Source organism: Adiantum capillus-veneris, chromosome 21, assembly GCF_014529385.1.
Source record: "Adiantum capillus-veneris isolate H3 chromosome 21, ASM1452938v2, whole genome shotgun sequence".
NCBI lineage: Eukaryota > Viridiplantae > Streptophyta > Polypodiopsida > Polypodiales > Pteridaceae > Adiantum > Adiantum capillus-veneris.
In genome coordinates this window covers 27,587,843-27,609,568 of record NC_140951.1, presented here as the reverse complement: position 1 = coordinate 27,609,568, position 21,726 = coordinate 27,587,843, and the positions used below count along the sequence as shown (strand labels likewise).

Below are 21,726 nucleotides of genomic sequence, written 5' to 3'. Positions count from 1 at the left end.
CTGCAAAACAGGTTCAGGGCATTCATTTTGCATGTGCCCAAATTTATCACATCAAAAACATGAATTTGCAAACTTGCCCCATTTGAGTTTGGATGGGCGCTTGCCCACCCACGGGTCCCCCGAATCAACCATAATGCCTTCGGGGTAGGTTTGTCAGTATCCCCTACAATACGAAACCTGTTGGTGTTCGCATCCAATTTCGAGGGACATATCACCTTCCTAAGCTGTGAAGCCAACAATGGTAGAAAGTATCTCGACGTGCGAGGGAAGTCAACTATTTCCACCCACACTGGGCATTTTTGGCTGATAAGACTTTGATAATCTTTTGTCAGCGCCCACAACTGAACATGGGCCATCCACGTGCTAAAGAAGTGTCGAGACATCTCCAACATCAGATCTTTGGCTTGAATATCCGCCAATAGGGCTTCATAATATCCACGAGCACCAAAATAAAGACCATGAACAGCCTTGCGTTTGAGAAGAAAATCAACTTATTGCCCAACATCCTGTGTAGTAGGCATTTTCCCTTGGAAAAACAAAATGACTGCATTCATAGCATACTGCACAATCGGGTCCATGAGTTCCTACATAGGAACACGCACTTCAAGAACAGGTGCCATACCGTTCCAAGCTTTCTGAGCCTCCTCAAAGTCCTCATACAAACAAGTTTTGATCTCGAAAGTGGCCTCTGAGAAACTTCCCATGGCTTTCGCACGCTTAAACACACACACAGATTTGGACATATATCAACAAAACCCTACCCAAAGCAAACTCCTAGAGAAATAAGCGATGCGAAGAAATGTGTATTTTTAACAACCTGTAGCTTTGTACAGAGATCACAAAAGTATGTACATGAATCCACAACGGGCGTACATCAAACTAACACTGCCCTTTCCTCAAGTCTGTACAATTTCACTGTGTATTCCATCAGACCACACTTCGTACACTGCAAGATCATGTCGGCTGCTACGAGGATAGAGGGGGCAAGGAAGTTATTCAAGGAACCCCCCAAGAAGAGACCGCCTCAATCCTCATGGAAAGTGCCTATGACCCCCTTGAATTCTATATGCAGTGAACTCGAAGCACTAAAATTACAACGATCTCTTCAAGAGGAGAGGTCCCTCTCTCTTTGACAAGAAAAGTCCCAACATCGAGAAGCTTTGTTCCAAATGAAGAGAGAGCTAGAAGAGATTCGGGCTCAGTAGGATTCTAAGCCTGTGGACTGGTGTTACAATGTAGCTCATGTCGCTCTCCAGGGCATCCTCCACACGAATGCGTCCTTCGAGCTTATTGCCACCTCTGTGAAAGTCAAGACATGAAGACAAGGATTGCTACTACCTAAAGGGATTGCAACAACTACAACATAGTCTTGCTGCTACTCTTCAACAAGGGTTGGCACCTGCATCCAACATGGTTTTCCCCTATGGCCATCCAAACTACATGCCAGCTTTCTGACTACACCTCCTATGCAAGGTATGAAGAGCACTTTTCCTTCCTTAAGATTTTACCATGCTAATGATCCCTCAGCCCCTCGGAGCTTCTACACCTCAGCCTGCACCTCCATGAAAGAGCAAAGACCACTCTGTCCCCCGGGCCCATTTTGTGCTACACATGCAGGGAATATGGGCATTACCAAAGCAAATGCCCCCCTGCCAGAAGGGTCTCCTCCTTGCCGTCATTGCCTTGAGGCTAAGGATCACTACACTAAGGATTGTCCTAAATAGCACGCACCTGCGTCTTTGAGCCCAAGTCACCAACTTGAATTCACATTTCCAAAATCAATGAGATGGCACCTAGGACCCACTTAGCACCATCCCTCAACTGTCACCTTCTACTCATGTGCTGGCCCCTTAGAACAAGTTCAGCAGGTGGAGCAGCCCACTGGTGTCCTCACTCGGACCTAGAGGACAACCCTCGGTCTCAAACCTTCCAGCAAGTTCAACTCTTCCACCCACTATCTCACTAGTGAATACCCCTCCTTTGGAAGCTAAGAAGCCATCCTCTAGTGCCAAGAGTGGATCTTCATCTTTGCTCTCTGATATATTGATGGGGCTTTCTTGGAAGCAGTAGCTGACCTGCAGTAGCTAACCTACAATAGATCAAGGTACCAGAGAAGGCACTAATACAATGCGAAAAGCCTATAGCAAAGAATATATTGAAGAACACCTTCCAACAAATGTCGCTCTATGACATGCTTTGGTTAGATGCGGGTTTCGAAGTGACACCCTTGCCATGATTCAGTCACTTTACCCTGGAACATGTCCTTGTGGCAAGCATCTCCAAGTGCAACCATCAGAGTCCTATATGATATCCTACCCCTCTACTCCCCCAACTGATTATCTTACGTGTCCATCTTGGGGCGGCAATTCTTAGGAGTGATAGTGGATGGTGAATTTGGTATCAACCTGATGCCTGAGTTCACCATGTTGGCATTAGGTTTGCAGCCTACCACTTCACAATTACTTTAGCTAACCAGAGGACATTATATCTATTGAGCATATTGGACAAGGCGCCTTTGCAAGTACAAGACTTCACCTTTAGCTTGGATTTTGTTGTGGTTCGTCTTCCCTAGGTTGAGTGCGGCTTTCCTTTGCTCATCGACAGACCATGACTACGACACACCAAAACGCTACATGATTGGGGAAATGATGCCATGTGGATACATACTCCTTGCTCCTGAATGACACCTATTCTCCTTGAAGGGGAGATGGATTCAGTGGTGCATCATAGTTCCTTGTCAGTGGAGTCCAAACCGGAGCTGGAACAGCCTACCCCACCTGATGGGCCGGAGGAAGACCTGCTTGAGTGGTTGGAAGCTACCAAGTCCATGCCTTGTTATGTAGATTCTATTCAATCTTTGCATGAGGATATCCTATCTTCCAATGTCCCTACAGTAGCTGCCCCAGTGTGCTGCCTAGCCCAGAAGCAGGTGTCGAGGTCATAGAAGCTGATGACTTGGATGCTCCTACTGTGGAAGCCTATGGGCTTGGTGAGCCTAAAGGACCATAGAAGAGGCAAGAAATCTCCTTTACAAGAGTTCGCCCGACCCTCAACCTCTGTGTGTGAATCCCCAACCAAGGCAAAGCTCTCTTCTGTATCTGATGAACTACCCTTTGACGAGTTTCCACAAGGATGGTTACAAGAAGCATATGCAGATTTCAACATTGATCAAACAATAGCTCATGATGTCTCTGCTACATTGATCAAACAATAGCTCATGATGTCTCTGCTCCAAGAAGCGGCACCCCCATCACCTACATAGACATCTTCAATAATGTCCTCTCTTTCTTTAAGCTCTCACAGTTCACTTAAGTTTTCTCTAAATCCAACATCACGGTAGTAGTATCCTACCAGCAATATCTACTCCTCTCTCCACGCTAAATGGAATGTACGCAGTGTACATATCACCAATGTTCTTGCAGAGTCGGTACATAGCTTACCACTACTCTCCGGAATTGAGTGGTCTTGTGGCGGGCAACGTGTAGCAGGGCTACAGTTTCACTTACACTAGACAGGTAGTTACAGTTGGTCTCGCGTTCACACTAGGTGGATTCTCGCTGGGCCGTGACACGTGGCAGATACAAGGAGTGGTGATCTACTGGACACTGGCTAGTTCACTGCCACCATAGTTCAGAGATAAATGTAGCTGGACTGTTAGGGATATTTGTGTTAGCCGTTGGCTGCTCTTTATAGTTATATATATGCTCAGTTGGTGACGACTCACGAGCCCATTTTCTGGTCCCCAATAATGTGATGATCTTCTTATTATCTTTATCCCTATTTTGTCTCAGTTCGGATCATTTATTTAAGTCTATTGATATTTTTTTGCACTCCTGTTTGTGACATAGTGTATTATTTTAAATGGGGAGAGATCGTTTACACGCTCCATGGAAGTGGATTAGCTTTTGAATCTCTTCATGGAGGTGGGACTAACTTCGCAGGCAATAGGCAATAGAGCCTTGTTTAATCAACCAGCAGCCAATCAGCTGATTCAGATCGCACATGGAAGGAACTCATTCTAGAATGACCTTGGAAAATATATGCCTTACGCTATGATTGCAAACCGTATACATCTATAGCCTTAATTAACTAACCAAATGGGATGAGCATGTAAACTTGAATTATTTATGTCTGCTCAATCCCCTCATCCTCATCTCCCCCTTTTACCTGCACCCATCCTGACTTCTCCAGCATCAAGACTCTAACTTGCTGAAGCTTAGGACGTCAGTTCCCTCTTTTCCCCGAAGCCCAAACAGTTTTTATTTCTTTGGGACAAAATAGGGCAAAGACCTAGCCTTGAGTGTCACCCTCACTTATAATTGTTCCACTTCCTTTTCTCAATGATTTCATGTGTCAGTGGGAGGATGGACACTAACTTGACCAAGAGACTGCTTGGGAGACTCAGTTAGATGTGATCTCTGTCTAATTCAGGCAAACACCAGTAACACCAGTAACAAGAGTTAACAATACTTCAAATGCCATATTTACCTGAATCTTCTCTGCTCTTCCAGTTATCTTGTCATTAGATTGTAATTGGCTTTCAACTCTTGTGCTTGAGGAGGCCAGCATGTCAATAGTCCACTCTGCAAGATGTGTAATGTACTGTTCCATTTCAAGGAGCTGTGAGTCATTCAATGGTCGATACTCTCGAATATGACGATAAGATACAACTAACTTGCTTTGCTTGTTTGCATTTCTTAATGAAGGCATCTGCAGTAGAACCTGTGGCAGCTTGTAAGACATGGGATGTGCTGTTTTCATGTGAGAGCAGTGGTTATGTTGGTCCTCAAGACCCTTTTTGGTAACCTTCTTGCTTAGTGTAGCCGCTGCTCTTTTGTAGTCTTTGCAAAATGACTGAATGCCTTGAGACAAGGCCCCATGACATGTTATGAATGTGTGAAGAAAAGCCTTACTCAATGTGCTTTTATATTCGTCGCATAGGTGGAAAGAGTGTTCTCCACTTTGGAATACTTCCAGCTGATTGCGAAAAATATCAGAACCATAAAGTTCATAACCATGACCATCTTCATAGAGCACAAAACATCGAGTGAGGGGGCCCTGAGTCTGAAACTTGGGTGCCTTTGCATTGTTCAACAGTTCTGAGGTTGCACCATCTGATTGTTCAGCATTTTTGTCACATTGTGTTTGAACGTCAACACCAGGAGGAGCATAAAATCCATCACCAGATGGGTCTTCATAAGAAATGGTTCCCTCTTCCTGCCATGTAGGCAAACATCAATACCTTAAGTGGGCTGTCATGCCCAAAATCTATCAAAACATCTTAGGTTTAATAGTGAATGCTAGTGCCTCGAAGCTAGTTCAACCATAATTTTTCATATCTTTTACCACAGAACACTTGGTACCCTTGATTGTCCACACAAAAATGAGGCTGTATGTTGTTATCTCTCAAAGGTCATTTGGCTCTTGAAGCAGTCATTCTAGTCCTTTTATTTTCATGGAAAATTAATTCCGCATTGATTTGAAAACACATGGTACGAAACTAATCTTTTGGCTTCATAGTCATTCTAGCTTTATGCAAACCTCTTTCTCACACACTCTCTCGTACTCATAATAGGGTCCGCGACGTATGATATACCCCCAAAGATCACCTGTAGGTATCCTAATTGGCTCAAAGCGGAGGAGAAGTGGAGCAGTAGAGAGGAGAGAGAAATCGAATGGCAAAAACGTTGGGGGAGAGAGAAATGAAATGTTATATTAAACATCTTCAAAAGGCCAAATTGACCTATGAGACCAAACTGGTACAATCCTGATGAATCTGAGATTGATGGTGCAAAGCAAAAACGCTAGAGAGAGAGACAAAGGAAATGTAATATTAACGTCTTCAAAAGGCCAAAATGACCTATGAGACCAAAAGGTTACATGTGGTGAATCTAATACCAAGTCTGGGTACAAAAAGTACAAAGAACTGAAAAGAAAATAGTGGGTAGGGGTGGGGTGAAAGCTGATACAAAGGGAATACAAAGGGTGAGCTGATACAATGGAGCTGTCTGACAATCGAGGCATCATATACATATACATCAGTATCCGGGACGGCTCCTATGTCGCGCCACTATAGCATGGATCCTCTGTCGCAATCTGCGTCAATATCAAGAGGGCCCCCTCATGCGTGGGCGACGGGACCGCCCCAACTCTATTGCCCGATCAAGCAGTATGCCTCTGGTGTTGTTATGCTGTGGGGATGCTTGAACTCCTCTGTCTGTGACCGAAAGAAATCTGTAATCTTCTGCTGTCGCTGGATCTCGCTCATTGTGCCTCTCTTCAAGAGGTCCTCTCTGTGTTTGCGAATCTCCAGTAAGTATAATCCGAGGCATCTTTGATCCTGGTATCTCATGACTCTAGAAAGTGGCCCAAAACCCTCTCTGAATAGACAGTGAAAGCGGCCTCGTATCTCATAGTATACTGGGCAGTGACATATGTAATGTAGCTCAGTCTCTGGCTCTATTTGGCACACCTGACAAACCCTGGACTTAGTGGGTACTCCTCTAAATCTGCCTGTTCGATCTCTAGCTGATGTGAGGATGTGCGTACCTGAGCAATAGCACATCGTATCCCATGGGATAGATGAGTATCCATGTATCCTGGTCTGATCACAAAACCATCTTCCGTGATTTGGAGAAGATGCTCTCTATAGAAAGTCATCTTCGTACCTAGCTCATGTGTAGGCTGTATCCATGTCCTCTTCGTATCCAACTGAATCCACTCCTGTCTGATGAGCTTGGTAATCTCTACCCTAGTGAGGGAGATGGAGGGTGTATCTAGAGAGTACTGAAATGGGGGTAGCCGGTCCATACTAAAGCCATGTAGCTGAAACCAAGATGCCATCTCTGCATACCAACATGATCTATCTCCCTGTAATGCCAGCTGTCGCGAAGACTCTAGTGCTAATCGAGCACATCTGTCTCTAGGGAGAGCCCAAGTGCTATGCATAAATGAAACTGATCGAGTGAGTGCCTCCACTACCAATGGAGGAGCAGCGAGCTCGGCCCTAACAATGTCATGTGGTACTGAGGCCTTGGCCCTAATCATCCAAAATCATAGACACCAAGGGCTTCTCCATACATCTCCATCTATCAGTACTGCCAGCTCTGCTATGATGATCAACTGAGGGGCCCCATATGTCCACTCCATACAGCATGGCCGAAGTGACCAAAGTGTCAAAGAGCCAAAGCTTTGTCCGAGGTTCCTGGAACTGAACCTGCGAACATATCCTCTCAAGTCTCCCCAATGCTGCATAGGCTCTGGTCAATCGCGTATCTACTGCATGCCTCGGGGAAAATACTGGACCATTGAAAACCGCCCCAAGATAAGTGTACGTATCTGCATACTCCACAGTCTCTCGACCATATGTAAAAGTGGGGGCGGACCTCCTTACCCACTGCGCCGTGGTGTTAAACACCATTACCTTGGTCTTACCAAGGTTCACAGACAATCCACTGTCCCATGCAAATACATGCAATGCATCCAAATGACGCTGCATCCCCTCTGGAGAATCAGAGATCAACACAATGTCATCAGCATTAGCAACGGAATCCATGTCCCTGCAAGCTGAGCACCTCTATCACCCTCTGTATGTACATAATCTGAAAACTCATCTACATATATCCCAAAGAGAGTCGGAGATAGGGGACAACCCTGCTTCACCCCAATGGTGGAGTGAACCATGTCGGACATGCCTTGAGTAGTGCGTACCTGTCCTACCACTGTCCTGTAAAAAGCTTAGATCCCCCAGATCAGCTCTGTGGGCACCCCTATGTCTTGCAATCTGCGTATGAGTCTGGCTCGTGGTACTGTATCAAAGGCTTTGCAGAAATCCACAAAGCTACAATATATCCTCCTGCCATGGTGTCTACCCTCCTCAATAATGGCTCTGAGTGTCAAAATCTGGTCAAGAGTGGAGAAACCGCTCCTAAACCCTGCCTGTCCTGCTGCTCGTATGCCCTCTCTCTCTGCCCATCCACTCAACTCATGCTCAAGAATTGATGCATATAGCCTACCCAGAGTGTGACCAACCATGATGGTTCGGTAATTCCCGGGAAGCATAGGATCTCCTGACTTGAAGATCTGCACAATAGTGGACATACTCCAAGTCTCAGGGAAACCCTCATACATGGCTCTATTAAACATCATAGCAAGAGGCTCTACAAGCATATCTCTAGCATGGATGAACTGCTTTGCTACTAGACCATCATGATCCTGTGCTCTTCGTGTCTTCATCTTGTCGATGGCTTTCCTTACCCTCTCATCAGTAAAGAAAGTACATGTTTCTGGGCATGCCTCTGGAGGGTCAGGCAAAGGTGGCTGCCCCGATGTTGTATAGAGAGATGTAGCATATTCCCCCCATGTCTCTGTGGAAGTGATGGCTGGTGGTGAAGAGGGTGCTCATTGAAAAGCCTCCATGCCTCACTAGAGTCTTGACTCATAAACAGCCGATACAGATCACGCTCTAATTGAGATAGGTAAGCCCTCTTCTTTCGTCGCACTAGGCGGCGGAAGATAATCTGTGACTGTCTATGTGTAGTAGTACCGATGAGCACCTCTCTCTGTAATCTAATCCTTGTCTCTCTACACTCCTCATCATACCAACTGTTCTGAGGCATGCTCCCAGATTGTTTGCGTGTAGGTTGCCTGTGGGAATATGTCTGAGAGAGAGAGAGAGAGAGAGAGAGAGAGAGAGAGAGAGAGAGAGAGAGAGAGAGAGAGAGAGAGAGAGAGAGATGAAATGAAATGTTATATTAACGTCTTCAAAAGGCCATAATGACCTATGAGACCCGAAAGTTACTAAGTGGTGGATCTAAGACAAAGTCAGAGTAACAAAATAACCTAACAACAGTACAAAACAAAGATATATACTATGGGGTCCTAAGTTGATCGATGTGAACCAAGCAAAAGACCAAGCAAAAAATGAGCGGCTTGTTGGGATAGCTGAATCACAAGAGATCTAGCATCGATCGTTGGCGAGTCTCATCAATTTCCTCCATGGTTAGTAGTCTGACCGGGCGTTGTGCATGCCTGGCCAGCGTGCTCTGAATTTTCTGTCGTAGCCTCCGTCGATGTTGTGTAGTTCTTCGCAGTCGCGGGCGCCTGGATTTCCCCAGTTCAATCGCTCGGTCAATCAGTGTGCCTCTGGTATGAGACTAGGGGGAGCTCTGCTGTGGGAGTGGCTCTTGCGGCTGTCCTCTGTCTGCTCTGAAGAAGTCTGTGATCCGTCTTTGAGACTGGCTAGCCTCGCCATTCATCAAGCTATCTCTGTGTCTGCGCAGCTCGAGCAAGAACAAACCCAGACATCTCTGATCTTCGTATCCCATGACTCTTGAGAGTGGTCCAAAACCTTCTCTGAACAAGCAATGGAAGCGGCCTCGTATCTCGTAGTAGACGGGGCATCGACATGTATAGTGTAGCTCTGTCTCAGGTTCCATGTTACACAAGGGGCATGTCTTGTCCTCTGCTGGTACTCCGCTGTATCTCCCTGTCTCAATCCGCAACTGGTGAGAAGATGTGCATAACTGGCCAATAGCACATCGTATCCCATGAGACAAGTGGGTATCCATGTATCTAGGTCTCGCCACGAAACCATCTTCCGTAAGCTGAAGAAGGTGGTCTTTGTAAAAAGCCATCTTCGTGCCCAATTCCTGTGCTGGTTGTATCCATGTCTTTCTGGTGTCTAGCTGCGTCAGGTCTTGGCGTATGAGCTTGGTGATCTCTGACTGTGTAAGGGTGAGAGATGGTGCATCCAATGAGTAATGGAATGGTGGCAGCCGGTCTATGCTCAACCCATGTGCCTGAAACCATGATGTCATCTCCCCATACCAACATGTTGTATCTCCTTGTATGGCTAACTGTCGAGAGGCTTCAAGTGCTATGCGAGCATATCTGTCTCTAGGAAGTGCCCATGTGCGGTTTATGAAGGAGACTGATCTGGTGAGCGCCTCCACCACAAGTGGGGGGGCCGCTAGCTCTGCTCAGATAATGGCCCGTGGTAATGATGCCTTGGCTCTAATGAGCCGCGAGATCATCGAGACGAGAGGTTTCTCCATGTTCCCCCATCCGTTTGAGCGACCCGTCCTCCCGTGGTGATCCAGTGAAGGTCCCCATATCTCAGTTCCATAGAGCAATGGTGAAGCCACCAAGGTGTCAAAGAGCCAGAGCTTTGTCCGGGGCTCCTGAAACTTAACCTGCGAACACATCCTCTCCAATCTACCCAATGTTGCGTGGGCTCTAGTAAGTCTGGTTTCTGCTGCTCTTCTGAGTGAGAATGTAGGTCCGCTAAAAACCACTCCAAGGTAAGTGTAAGCGTCTGTGTACTCCACAGTCTCCTGGCCGTATGTGAGTGTAGGTGCTGACCTCCTGATCCACTGTGGGGTGGTATTAAACACCATAACCTTGGTTTTACCTAGGTTGACAGACAAACCACTTTCGTGGGCAAACGTATGCAGAGCATCCAATTGACGTTGCATTCCCTCTGGGGATTCGGAGATCAACACTATGTCATCAGCATATAACAAAAGTGGAATCCATGTCCCTGCCAACTGAGCACCCTTATCCCCATCGCTGTCAATGTAGTCAGAAATCTCATCCACATACATACCGAAAAGAGTGGGAGAGAGCGGGCAGCCCTGCTTCACCCCAATAGTGGAGTGAACCGGTGTAGAAAGTCCCTCCGGGGTGCGTACATGCCCTACTACTGATCTGTACAATGCCATGATCCCCCAAATGAGTTCTGTGGGTACTCCCATTTCCTGTAATCTGCGCATGAGTCTAGCTCTGGGTACCGTGTCGAAAGCTTTGCGGAAGTCCACAAAGCTACAATAGATCCGTCTCCCATGAGATCTGCCTTCCTCGATGATGGCCCTGAGTGTTAGGATATGGTCAAGAGTAGAGAAGCCTCTTCTAAATCCTGCCTACCCAGTTGCACGCATTCCTTCCCTCTCTGCCCATCTACTCAACTGTTGCTCAAGAATGGATGCATATAGCCGTGCCAGTGTGTGCCAATCACAATAGTGCGATAATTCCCAGGCTCCATGGGGTCTCCTGATTTGAAGATAGGTACGATTGTAGATAGGCTCCAAGTGTCCGGAAGGCCCTCACAGATGGCACGGTCAAACATAACTGCTAGAAGCTCTGCTAGTAGGTCTTTGGCATGCATGAAATGCTCAGCTACTAGGCCCTCATGATCATATGCTCTCCCAATCTTCATCCTGTCAATGGCTTTCTTCACCATCTCAGCAGTGAAAAAGACACATGTATGTGGGCATGGGTCAGGGGGGTTGGGGAGGGACGGCTATCCAAGTACTGTGTACAGAGATGATGCGTACTGACCCCAAGTCTCTGTGGAGGAAATAGCAGGGGGGGGAGACTGCTCATGAAAGAGCCGCCACGCCTCACGCGAGTCTTGACTCAAGAATAGCTGATATAGATCCTGCTCGAGTCTAGCCAAAAAAGCCCTCTTCTTCCGCCGTACCAAGCGTCGGAAGTCCATCTGTGACTGTCTGTGAGTAACGTCCCCCAACAGCACCTCCCTCTGAAGTCTGGCGGCACTCCTCATCGTACCAGCTGTTTTGAGGCATGCTCCCAAATCGGCGGCTCTGCTCAGGCTGGGTGTGTGGGTATGCTTCAGCTGCTGCCTCATGTAATGTCTGTGTCAGTATAGTAGTTAGCTCCTCCAGAGGTCGCCCCGGGTCCTCAGTGCATAGGCGTCTGTAGATTCCGTCTATGTATACAGAGTCCGTCTCCCTTGTGAATGTGTAGCGAGTAGGGACTGCTACTCGTGGCCTGTGTGCTGCACTGAAATGGAAGGAGATGGTCATTGACACCAGAGCATGATCCACCGCCACCCCGACCGGTCTGGGCCCAACTGTGAGATCCTCGATACTAGAGATGAGATTTGGTTGTGCCATGACATAGTCCACAGTGCTGGCTCCATGTCTGTGTGGGAAGCATGTAAAGCCTCTCGCAGCAGGGAATCTCTGTAGGCCGTTCAAGATGGCCAATCCATGTGCAGTGCCCATGTCTATCAGGTGTCGCCCATCCTCAGTATATTCCATATCGTGTGATAGTCTGGAAAGGCCCGTCTCTGCCACATCTATCTCTCTTAGCATCTCCTCTGAAGTATCATAAAACACTGCCTGGTGATGGGCAATCCTAGCATTGAAGTCCCCGAGGATGATAATGTCACCGTCCCTAGAGAACTCCCATATGTCATCATCCAAAATAGAGAAAGGGGACTATCCTTTGGGTGGTGCATACATTGATGTACTCGGGGGAAAGTAACAAATAGCTAGATAGAGGTATCTACCTGTCTCTGCTTTCAGTCTCACCCACATGTACCTAGCCTGCTCGTCCCTGCGGGCTATATGTATCAGTGGCTGCAGATCCTCTCTAAATAACACTGCCACTCCTCCCGAGCCCCGCCCTCTGTGCTCTGAGCGTGTCTCCTGTCTGTAGGCTGTCTCCCACCTATATCCACTGATGTGAGGCATGGATTGCCCAGGGGCCTGGTGTGTCTCAGAGTAGAAGATGATGTCTCTTCCAGTAACGCTATCCTCAAAAGCACCCACATCAAGACGCATAGATCCATTGCAGTTCCAGGCAGCTACTTTGAGTGTGGTCCCATAAGTCTTGCACCGTCATGTGGAGCGTCGCTCAAGTATTACCACTTTCCGTCTCGGTAAAAAGCGATCTTGCCTTTTCCCCTTGCTGCTCTAATCTCCGGCATTACTTCCTGCATATGAGCGATCTGCGAGAGGGTGAGATCGTCCCCAAGAGAGATGCCAGTCTCTTTAAGAGTTGGTCTTTTCTTCAAGAATGACTTCTTTGCTTCCATGGAGGGAAAACAGAGGATGAGTGCTCTTTCTTTTGAGGTTTCTCCACTGCCTCCATTTTTCTTTATGTTGCCCACTCTCCATGCCCTTGTGTGTGTCGGCTCATGAATCCCCATCAAGGCTGTGAGTTCTTTTACTTCTTCGTCCACATTGCCTTTGTCTTTAAGACAGCAAATTCTCACATGTAAAGCGCGCACCCTTCTCCTCTGCTCCTCCTCTAGTATCTGGTTAATGATGTTGTTGGGTGTGGACGTGGGCGTTATCTCCTTGTCTTTTCCTTTCTTGGCCACTTTGATCCATTTCTCGGCTTCGTCTGCCTTCTGTTGGGTTTTGGTAAGAACATCCACCCAAGAAGTCGTCATTTCTTTGTGCTGTTCTTCTCCCTCTTTGATGGCCCGTACTTGTTCCTTGATCGTGTTGATTTCTTCAATTACTGAGGGTTGCAGTTCGCCCTCTTCCAGTGTGTTTCTTGATCGGGCTTCGGCGAGTTCTTTCTTGAGTGACGTGATCTCTTCCTCTTGGGTCGTCACTCAGTCTTCCAGCATGCTTATCTTGCTCTCTTGGATCAGCACACGTCCTTCGACAATATTTATTGTGCCCAAGAGATTGCGGTTCATCTTGGTGATGGTCTCCGTCATTTCCTCTTTGCATTTTTGAATGGCATCCTCTAGGGGGTCGGCTTTTTCGTTCGTTTTCCTCATGTTTGATCGCCATCCGCAAGGGGGTTAGATGCGCGCGTGTACCCACTCTAGCAGCGGGCGCAACACTGGATGTACGTGTGCACCCACATTGGCGGCGATCGCGACGAGTGGCGGAGCGCGAGGCGATGTGGCCCAGTGCCCTCAATATGTTCAGCTGTGTGTGTGTGCACGCGCGCCTCGAAAACAAAAGTGAAGGAGAGAGGGGGGGGGGAAGGGGGGTAGAAATGAAATGAAATGTTATACTAAAGTCCTCAAAAGGCCATAAGGGGGGCGGGGGCAAAAATTTATTTTTATTTTTTTTTAAAAGACGTCCTACGCGTAGAGGATGGACGTCCTACGCGTGAAAGAAAAAAGGGGGGGAGGTGTGGGGGGGGGGGGGCAAGACATGCTACGCGTAGGAAAGGGGGGGGAGACATGCTACGTGTAGAGGTTGGGGGGCTAGGGCAACGTGCAGCGCGCGAGCAGGGCAGGGCGGCGGGGGTGCAAGACGACGGGCGCGCGGGGCAAAGGCAGGGGTGTAGGGCGGCCGGCGCGAGGGCAGAGGCGGGGGGGCAGGGCGCCAGCCAGGCAGCAGCACAACGCGGCAGCGAGCAACACAGAGAGAGGCTCAGCAGCGCGCAGGGCAGCACAGCGGGGCAGGGGCAGATGCGGGGGGCAGCGAGCAAGGCGAGGGGGCAGCAGCGCGCAGGGCAGCACAGCGGGGCAGAGAGAGAGAGAGAGAGAGAGAGAGAGAGAGAGAGAGAGAGAGAGAGAGAGAGAGAGAGAGAGAGAGAGAGAGAGAGAGAGAGAGAGAGAGAGAGATGAAATGAAATGTTATATTAACGTCTTCAAAAGGCCAAAGTGACCTATGAGACCAGAAAGTTACAATGCGGTGTATCTGATTCAAAGTCAGATTAACAAAATAAATTAAACTAGGATAACAAAATATAAATACTGCGGAATCCTAAACTAAGCTGATAGGTGTGAAAGGTGAAAGGCGTGAAATGTGTGAACTAAGCAGTACAATGTGTAGACAATATGGGAGGGAAGTAGAGATCCATCTTCATAGAGATTCATCTTCATCTGCACTCTGGACGACGAAAAAGTATGGCTCGAATCCTTTGCTGTAGCCTCCTTCAAACTGTGTAGCTCCTCTTCTCCATCGGGGTCGTCTAGATCTCCCTAGCTCCAATGCTCAGTCTATGAAAATGCGGTAGTGCGGGCATACCTCTCCACTATTGGCTGCTCCTCTGTCTGTTCTTCTGGGTGTACAATATCTAGTGTAAAGAAATCTGTGATTTGTCTTTGGGGTTGTCTCTCTTCAGCTCTCCTCAGTAAAGTTTCTCTATGCCTGTGTAACCCAAGTAGATATAGCCCAAGACATCTCTGATCCTCATAACTCATGACCCTAGATAGACGGCCCAAACCTTCTCTGAATAGACAATGAAAACGGCCTCGTATCTCATAGTACACTGTGCAATGACATATGTAATGTACCTCTGTCTCTGGCTCTAGATGGCATAAGTGGCATATCCTGCTATCTGCTGGTGTCCCTCTGAATCTATCAGTCTCAATCTCGAGCTGATGTGAGGACGTGCGTATCTGGCCAATGGCACAATGCAAAGCATGAGAAAGATGCGTGTCCATATAGCTAGGTCGAATCACAAACCCATCCCCCGTGAGGTGGAGAAGATGCTCTCTATAGAAAGCCATCTTTGTGCCCAACTCCTGTATCGGCTCTATCCATGTCCTCCTCGTATCCAGCTGGATCAAATCCTGATGAATGAGTCTATTAATCTCTACCCGCGTCAGAGACCTCAAGGGTGCCTGTAGAGAGTATTGAAAAGGAGGAATTCTATCCATGGTGAAACCATGTGTCTGAAACCATGATGCCATCTGTGCATACCAGCATGATGTATCCCCATTAAGAGCTAATTGTATAGAGGACTCTAGAGCCACCTTGGCATATCTGTCTCTGGTAGTATCCCACAGACTGTGTACAAAGGAGAGTGGTCTGGTAAGCCCTTCAATCTCCATAGGGGGGCAGCTAATTCCGCTCGAATGATATCATGCGGTACGGAAGCCTTGGCTCTAATCAGCCAGGAGATCATAGATAACAGGGGCTTCTCCATATGCCTCCAACCATCCTGGCCTACAGAAGGTCCCCAAACCTACACCCCATATAACATAGTAGAGGCAACCAAAGTATCAAAGAGCCATAACTTTGTCCTAGGTTCCTGGAACTGAATCTGCGAACACATCCTCTCCATTCCTCCCAGAGCCGCACCAGCTCTAGTTAGTCTAGTCTCTGCCGCTCTTCTCAAAGAAAATCTCGGCCCAGTAAAGACTACCCCTAGGTAAGTGTATGCATATGTATACTCCACAAGCTCCTGACCGTATTTGAAAGTAGGTACTGATCTCTTGACCCATTGCGGTGTGGTGTTAAACACCATAACCTTGGTTTTACCTAGGTTTACACACAATCCACTATCCTCTGCAAAACTGCGTAGTGCATCCATATGTTGTTGCATACCTTCTGGTGAGTCAGATATCAGCACAATATCATCAGCATATAGCAACAATGGAATCCACGTCCTAGCCAGCTAGGCACCCTTGTCACCCTCTCTGTCAATGTAATCAGACACCTCATCAACATACATACCAAATAGAGTAGGAGACAATGGGCAGCCCTGTTTCACTCCAATAGTAGAGTGAACTAAATCAGATACCCCTTCCGGAGTGTGTACATGTCCCATCACTGATCTGTACAAAGCCATAATCCCCCAAATCACCTCTATGGGCACCCACATCTCCTGTAGTCTGCGCATCAATCGAGCTCTTGGTACCATGTCAAATGCTGTGTGAAAATCCACAAAGCTACAATAGATCCGTCTCCCATGTGCTCTGCCCTCCTCAATGATGGCCCTGAGTGTCAGAATATGATCAAGAGTAGAGAAACCCCTCCTAGAGCCGGCTTGACCTTTTGCTCGTACACCCTTGCCCTCTGCCCAATTACGCAAGTGTTGCTCCAGAATAAATGCATACAACAGTGCCAATGTGTGTCCAACCATAATAGTGCGGTAGTTCCCAGGCTCTAAAGGGTCACTAGCCTTGAAGATGGACACAATATTAGACAACCTCCAAGCCTCAGGTAACCCCTCACACATGGCACGATTGAACAACACTGCGAGAACCTCCATCAACATATCCCTGGCATGTATAAAGTGCTCCACTACTAGACCGTCATGATCATATGCCTTCCCGGTCCTCATCCTGTCGATGGCCGTTTGTACCATCTCAGATGTAAAGAAAGTGCTCGTAGTTGGGCAAGGCTTGGTAGGGTCTCAAAGGGGTTCCTGTCCAGGAACCGTATATAATGATGTCACATATTGGCGCCACACATCAGGTGAAGTAATCATTGGGGGAGGGGACTGCTCATGGAAGAGTCGCCATGCCTCTCCTGAGTCCCTACTCAAGAACATCTGATATAAGTCTCGCTCCATCTCAGCTAGGTAAGCTTGCTTCTTTTGTCGCACAAGGCGTCGGAAGCAATCCGAGACTGTCTGTAGGTGATGACCCCTAAAAGAAGATCGCTCTGAAGCTGGGCTCTCATCTCTCTGCACTCCTCATCATACCAACTATTCTGGGGCATGCTCCCAGAATGTCGTCTCTTGCCCGGCTGAGTGTGTGGGTATGCCACTGATGCAACCCCATGCAGTGTCTCAGTCAGTAAAGTGGTGCACTCCTACATTGAGAGGCCTGTACCATTTGGCCAGCTGTGCCTTCCAATAGACGGTCCCAGATCTCCTCTGTATAAACGAAATCGGTCTCTGGTGTAAATGTATAGCGGGTGTGTGACCTACCTCCTGATGTCTGGGTTGTACTATACTGAAATTTAACAGACAGTGTCAAGAGAGCATGATCTACTGCTATGCCCACTGGCCTGGCTCCCACTGTGAAATCTTGAATGCAGGGGACAAAGCTCGGTTGTGTCATAACATATCCACTGTACTGGCCCCATGTCTGTGTGGAAAGCATGTGAAACCGGCTGCTCCAGGAAATCGTTGTAAACCATTAAGTATGGCTAATCCATGTGTAGTCGTCATTTCCATGAGGTATCTTCCATACTCCGTATGCTCTCTGTCATCTGAGCATCTATCAAGTCCCAACTCACCCACATCCAGCTCTCTAAGCATCTCATCTGAAGTGTCATAGAAGACTATCTGCGAAATTGCGCATTCGGACATTGAAGTCCCCTAGGAGAATGATATCACCATCCCTAGAAAACTCCCATATGTCATCATCTAGTATAGAGAAAGGCGACTGGCCTCTGGATGCAGCATACACTATGTACTGGGAGGAAAGTAACATATGGCAATATATAGGAATCGACCTCTGTCAGCTCTCAGTCTCACCCACATATATCTAGCATGATCATCTCTTCCTACAATATGCAGTAATGGTTGTAGTTCCTCTCTGAATAGCACTGCTGCTACTCCTGAACCTCTACTCCCATGCTCAGATCTCGCATTTGTCCTGTGAGCTCTCTCCCATCTGTATCCCACAACATGTGGCATCACCTGTCCAGGGGCCTGATAAGTCTCTGAGAAGAATACAATATCCTTGTCTTTGAAATTGTCCTCAAATGCACCCACGTCCAACCTCATAGACCCATTACAATTCCAGGTAGCCATCTTCAGTGTGGTCCCATAGGTCTCGCACCGTCATGCAGTGCGCCGCTCTAAAATCACTACCCGTCCATCTCTGTAGAAGGCTATCTTTCCCTTCACCCTTGCCGTTGTAATCTCTGGCATTACCTCTCTCATATGTGAGAGCTGTGAGAGAGTCAGGTCATCAACGAGCAAAATACCTATCTTTTTGAGAGTAGGCCTCTTCCTCACGAATTCCTTCTTCTCTTCCAACGAGGGGAAGCGTAGTATGAGAGCTCTCCCCTTTGAAGACTCTCCCATGCCATCACTTTTCTTACCTACCCTCCATGACTTTGTGTGCAAAGGCTTCTTCATCCCCATCATGGATGTAAGGCTTGTGACCTCTTTCTCCACATTGTTTATGTCCTTGAGACCGGTCACTCTCACATGCAGTGCTCTCATCCGCCTTCTTTGTTCCTCTTCGAGGGTCATGTTGATAAGCGTCGGTGTACAACGAGTTTCTTGACCTTTCCCTTTCTTGGCGACCTCAATCCATTTTTCGGCCTTGTCCGCCTTTTTCTGTGTCCTTGTTATCATCTCCGCCCATGAAGATGTCTTTGCCACACTCAGTTTCTCTTCCTCAGTGATCAGCCTTACCTGTTCCTTGATTTCCTTGATTTCATCTATTACCGAGGGCTGAAATTCGCCTTCCTCTAGTCCACTGCTTACTCTATCAGCAAGCTCCTGTTTAAGGGCTGAGACTTTTTTTTTTATTGTTCGTATCTCGGCGTTGGGGTTCTCCTGTTTGAATGCTGAGACTTCTTCTTTGAGTGTCTATTTTTGCGTTAAGGCTCTCTTTCTCCTTCTTCCATTGTGCGCGTCTTCATTGAAGACCATCTGAAGGAGGTTGGCCTTCTCCTTCCACCATCCTTCCATCTCTGTTTTCCACTCCTTCATTTCCCTCTCCATCTGCGCCATCCGCTTGTTCGTGAGCATGAAGGTTGCCTTTGCTCGCGACTTGCAAACAGGTGAGACATTGACGGCTTCCGTGTCCTGTGCAAGGTCCTTTGTAGGGGAGATTGCTTCTATGTTTTGTCGTTCGAGAGAGAAATGAAATGAAATGAAATGTTGTATTAACGTCTTCAAAAGGCCAGAGTGACCTATGAGACCAAACTGATACAAAAGTGGTGAATCTGTTACAATGTCTGAAAAGTGTGAAAGTGTGAAAATAAATGCGAAAAACTAAATACAGAGAGAGAGAGAGAGAGGCTGCATACAAAACCACTACAGAGTATGAAATGAAATGTTATATTAAACGTCTTCAAAAGGCCAAAATGACCTATGAGACCAAACTGATACAATCCTTGTGGATCTAATCCAATGTCTCGTTACGAAAATAAAATAAAATAAAATGAAGTAGAGTGAAAGACTAAACTAAAAGACTAAGATCGTCAAACTCAAATCATCACCATCATCATCCATGCCCGAGGATGACCGGCGTCGGGCGTTGTCCGAGAAAGTATTACATCGGTCGCTGAAGAGCTTCGTCAATGGTAAATAGTTGTACTAGGCGTCTCCATATCCCATAGGATAATGAGTGTCCATATAGGCCGGTCTCATCACATATCCATCTTCTGTTAGTTGGAGGAGATGCTCTCTATAGAAAGCCATCTTCGTGCCCCAACTCTTGTACCGGCTGTATCCATGTGCTTCTAGTATCTAGAGAATCAAATCCTGACATATAAGTCTAGTGATCTCTGTCCGTGTGAGAAAAAGGGAAGGTGCATCCAAGGAGTACTAGAATGGAGGCAGTCTATCCATGCTGAAGACTGAAACAATGATGTCATCTGCCCATACCAACATGCTGTGTCCCCTTGTAGCACTAGCTGTCGAGATGACTCAAGGGCTAGCCGAGCATATCTGTCTCTAGGGAAATTCTGGAGAGGGTGTGCCCAAATGCTAGAAGCTCTGCTCACTAACAACATGCCAAAAGTAAGAGGGGGGGGGGGGGCGCATATATACGGCTCTCGCTGATATTTATTTGTATTCACTGTGAAAAAATACAAAAGCGTCAAAAAATGCCTTACCAGATTAAATTCATAAAAGCCTTTGGTTTTATGGTGATGTGGCTGCTGAGTGAAAGATTTGCTACCAATGTGATGCCGCTCCCAGGTCTCAAGTCCTTCCACGTCGTTAGCTGGATTGTCACTTATAGAGGTGTCGTTTCTTGCATTTAAGCTATCTAGAAAGACAGAGTTACCAAGAGTATACATACACTGGCCACTTGGTAGCAACAGGTGTAATGTACCAGTTGATTTGCAGTAGCTTAGAACATAACGATCCTGCTGGGTAGTGATATTTACATTGATTTTATCTCCTTCTGACCAAACAGTGGGGTACTTTTCGTTTTGAACTTGCCAATCAACACCAGAACTGAGTCCAGGTATATCGGGAGATGCGGCTGAAGAATTAGCCACATTATTTTTGAGGCTGCAAGAGTTGGTGATTGAAGCCTCATCCAAAACATTGTGCATGTTTTCTGATACATTCCCAATAATAGCCTGATCGATAATTGATTCATTCTTTTTGAAAGTAGAGGTACATTGAGTGCAGCTATCTTTTGCAGTGTCTGGTTTTGTGCAGATAGCAGACATTTGACGCTCTGGATGTCCTGTGTACATTTGTGTCCCATCTGAATGCTGAGCAATAGACTCCCCTTCAGGAGTCTGCACTATTGTTACCAGGTCTTCCCGGCTTTCTATATGGCAATTTGTTTGTGTATCTATGATGTGCACTATCCTCTTTCTTGGTAGCAAAAGTAAGAAAGGTTTTGTAGGATCGTCGGAAACTATTTTTGGATAATCCTTTTCAGACGGGTTTAGAACCTTGTTTTCCATCAGATCAGTAGTGGGTCTGCTTTCACTTTCTTGAGCTGGTGTATTGATGGTTTTCATTCCTTCCAATTCTGTTATAACATTGCTTTTCTTACCTTGCACACTCTTTGAAGGTGGAAGTTCTCCAGATTCATCCTTTTTCGCCTGTTTAGTGTCTTTAACAGTTTTAGAGCCAACTTTTTTGTCGTCAAGTACTTTGACCTCAGCCTTCAGCACTGTCTCAGACTGATTTACAGATTGCTGCAGATGGCTAGCTTCTTGAGGTTCCTATGTTTCAGCCACATTAAATGTCACATGCAAAATTAATAGCAAACAACAAGCTATAAAAGTAGTCTTCTACATCTAATTTACCTAATTTAATAAACCAATAAACTAAAACCTCCAACAAGAAGAAAATTCATAGTAGACTAAGCTAACAGAATGTCCTACTAAGGATTACAGGGATAAAGCAGAGACATCAAAGGCAGGCGAGGAACCCAAAGCAAAGAAGGGCAAGACTACAGCTTGGCCAGTAACCATGGGCTAATATCGGATATGATTGGGTGCAAGCAGAAGACGACAGGTCCTCAGATATGTAGAGCTTGTGGAAAAAAGAAGGCCTTGATATTCTTTGACAATGGGCCAAAGAAAAACTTTGTCTCTCCTGAGATTGTGAGCCAAGTTG

At 46.9% G+C, this 21,726-nt stretch overlaps 1 protein-coding gene across 18 annotated transcripts in view; it reads right to left on the bottom strand.

Annotated features, from left to right (window-relative positions):
* LOC147430687 (uncharacterized) overlaps positions 1–21,726 on the bottom strand; it is a 198,764-nt gene that overhangs the window by 39,325 nt on the left and 137,713 nt on the right. For 17 of the 18 annotated variants that reach the window (XR_015185642.1, XR_015185641.1, XR_015185643.1 and 14 more), the window contains 2 exons: positions 20,256–21,329; positions 4,489–5,217 (listed from right to left, as the gene is read on the bottom strand). Coding sequence is in view for 15 of the 18 variants with exons in the window: in XM_086493279.1 (XP_086349405.1) it covers positions 4,489–5,217; positions 20,256–21,329 (1,803 nt within the window). In the remaining 3 variants the exon portion in view is untranslated. The remainder of the gene's footprint in view (positions 1–4,488; positions 5,218–20,255; positions 21,330–21,726) is intronic. The other variant, XM_086493289.1, reaches the window with a different exon arrangement.